General features: G+C 43.3%; 1 protein-coding gene across 1 annotated transcript; it reads right to left on the minus strand.

The window, feature by feature from the left end:
* Positions 1 to 869: 869 nt before the first annotated feature.
* Positions 870 to 2,464, minus strand: LOC122012677 (protein SENSITIVE TO PROTON RHIZOTOXICITY 2-like). Its single transcript, XM_042569293.1, has 2 exons — positions 1,379 to 2,464; positions 870 to 1,114 (listed from the first exon to the last, which is right to left on the minus strand). Exon 1 carries the CDS (start codon positions 2,425 to 2,427, stop codon positions 1,393 to 1,395), a length of 1,035 nt encoding a protein of 344 aa, XP_042425227.1. The 5' UTR covers positions 2,428 to 2,464; the 3' UTR covers positions 870 to 1,114; positions 1,379 to 1,392.
* Positions 2,465 to 3,048: the final 584 nt, after the last annotated feature.

Below are 3,048 nucleotides of genomic sequence, written 5' to 3' on the forward strand. Positions count from 1 at the left end.
AGTAAATTTTGTATTTATTAACAAACTTGTATAATTTTAGTCCAACTTATTTATGTATGCAAGAATGTGATCTAGCTCGATAGCTCACTTATATATAGAGGTCTTTCTCAAGACCCACAAGAAGAAGGATGATACATTTGTCGATTCTCGATCCGAGGTCATACACATAAAATTATTAACTTTATTACATTTAATTATTTCTATCTTGGTTAACTTTAGTAATTAGGATTAAATTGGATATTAATTATATTAATTTTTTTCCACCAAGGAGTAAATGACCAATAGGAGGGTGAAATTGATAATTGACTTCAAACTTATTGAAATAAATACTCATGTAAGTACCAACTGTCAACATATGGAGGGTGAAATTATGTAACATATATAGAGGATTTGATGGTACGAAGCCAGTAACTTAATTTTTTGTTTAAGGTATATTAAAATATTACCTTTGTCTTTTAATTTTTGTCTTCCATTAATAGTTTTGATGAGCCAGTTTGATATATTCTTGTCATTTTATCATACAATTGATCTTCATAAATTTACTTTAATAGACTCAAGTACCATTTATCTTTACTTTTTCTTTATGTTCTTGCAATATTAAAATGTTCAAATCTGGTGATACTTATATATTGTCTAAATCCTTTAGTTCTCAGACAGTGATTCTCATTAAATGATGGGAGAATCTTTTCCAATCTGTAGAACATCATTCAAGTGAAAACAACTATGGTAAAATAACTGACAATAGTCTCAGAATCATTCATCAGCAAACTTCCAAATTTGATATGAAGTAACAGTAGTTCAATATAATTCTATTTGCTTACCTTGTCAACCCCTTTGTAAGAGTATTTCATACTTCAAGACTGCACTCATCTAAGCCTTAATACAGGAGAAAAAGTGTGAGGGAGTTCTTTGTTGTATTTTTCAATAGGTCTCTTAGGATGCATGGTTGTACATGGGAGTAGTAGCTAGCTTCATCACAAAACTCCTCATAGCCTTCCTTTGTGATCTCCCATAAATATCGAGGGCCAAACAATTTAAGATTTTATTTTGATGCACCTTTTGCATTACTTTTCTTTGGTGAGAGCAGGAAGTTAGAATTACAAGCCACTAGTCCCTTCAATAAAATCAGCAAAAAAATGTAACTTCAATTATTTTTCCTGTTATAATCTTCATTTATCTATATATACTGAGAGAATCAATTTCTGAAAGACAGTGCAAGCTAAGATGGGCTATTTGTATATATATATACATACAATATTGAATTAAGCTTGATAGATGATCGAGTATATTGTCGCCTTAATTATTTCAACACACCATTTTAGCTTATGCATGCAAAGATTGTGTTCGTGTTGATAAACAAAAGATGGAATTAACTTACAAGCGTTAATATGGTTATGGCCGGCGAATGCAACTCGTCTCCGGCGAGTGGCCTACGAAGAGGGCCACATGCCCCAGAAGCTTGTCCTTCCTCGAGAAATTCGTCCCGCAGGAGCACCTCCACCGCGGGTCCCCGCAGTGCTTCTCGTGCGTGCGTAGGTCCGCCACCACCGAGAACTGCTTCTGGCTGCACCGCTTGCACACGTACATCTTCGGGCAGTGGCTCCGCCGGTAGTGGTTCTTCGCGCACACCACCGACTTGAGCGGCTGGAACTTGGCGTGCCCGCGGTTCCACCTGCACCCCGCCTGCGGGCACGAGTACTTCCTCATCGCCGCCTGGTCTCTCCCTCCCTTCGCCGGGTTCGCCTGCAGCGCCGCCGACGACTTGTACTCCTCCCCGTGCGCCCGCATGTGCATCCGCAGATTCGCCTCCCGCCGGAACCCCTTCCCGCACACTTGGCAGTAGTGCGTGAACTTCGCCAACAGATCCGCCGCCGCCAACTCGACGATCTCCCACTCGTACGCGCTGCTGTTCTTGGCCTCGCTAGACGTGATCACGTCTTCACTACTCCCTATGGCTTTGCCCTTGCCATGCTCACGTGGCGCCTGCTTCTTCGCTTTCCCGGCGCTGGCAGCGGCGAGGAACTCGAATTCGCTCTCCTGGAAAGTGAAATCCATCGCGCCCGACTTGTCGCCGCCCTTCGCGTTGGCCTGCAGCTCCCCGTTGATGGTCGACACGGAGGCGGCGGCTTGCTGGATCGTGCAACTGAGAGAGGATGCGGCGCAGATGATTTCTTGAACCGTGTTGGCCAGGCCGGCCGCCACCGACTCCCCGTCGGCGGTCCGGTTCGGATAGAGGAAGACGCCGACCAAGGACTCCAACTGCTGCACCTTGTCCTTGAGGACGGAGAGGCCGTAGAGAAGAGCATGGGAGACGGTGCCATCCTTCGCGGCTGCCGACGGCGTCGGAGAGTAGAGGATTTCTTCCATACCTCTGTAAAGGTTGTGTAAGCCGGCGGCGGCGGCGGATGAGGAGCTAGCAGGAATCATGGTTCCGGTGAATGGAAGGCAGATGGGAACAGGAGAATTAAACGTTATGATTAAGTCAACTTCATGGCCGGGGTGGTGGTGGTTATAAAATTGGGAACATCCCCAGCATGAGCCTCCCTCAGATCGAACCAAGCCCGCATGATACAGTCTTTATATAAGTTGCATTTTAATATACAAAAAACTATATTTTTCAAAGAATTAAGAATAGTGAGACAGATCGAGGGAGGTTATTTTAGTCGGGGGCCTGTCATTTTGTGCCTCTATTTTCCATCTTGGGGAGGATGTCCGACGTGTTTCTTTTGCATGGATTTTTGATTGCTTCAACTTCAACGCCTCACAGATTGGGAGCTTCTTTCCAACGGGCAACCTCCCAGCACCTACTTCCTGATTAGTGTAGCAATTAATTGGAGCGACCTGCACGCGCCTGAGAGAGAAAGCTCATGTGGATCAGGTGGTATCTGCAGATGACTGGACTGAGAATTTAGGGATAGATACGGTGGTATATATATATCGGTAAATCTGGCTGGCTGGCCAGTTATGTAGTTTAAAAATTAATTTAGTTAAAATATTAATTAAATATTATTTATAAATATTAATTGAATATTATTTTTAAAATTAAAT

The sequence above is a fragment of the Zingiber officinale genome, chromosome 1A, assembly GCF_018446385.1.
Source record: "Zingiber officinale cultivar Zhangliang chromosome 1A, Zo_v1.1, whole genome shotgun sequence".
In the NCBI taxonomy this organism is placed as follows: domain Eukaryota; kingdom Viridiplantae; phylum Streptophyta; class Magnoliopsida; order Zingiberales; family Zingiberaceae; genus Zingiber; species Zingiber officinale.

What these genes read in the sequence shown, in the direction of transcription:
- LOC122012677 (XM_042569293.1), bottom strand. Translation starts at nt 2,427, where the DNA reads ATGATTCCTGCTAGCTCCTCATCCGCCGCCGCCGCCGGCTTACACAAC.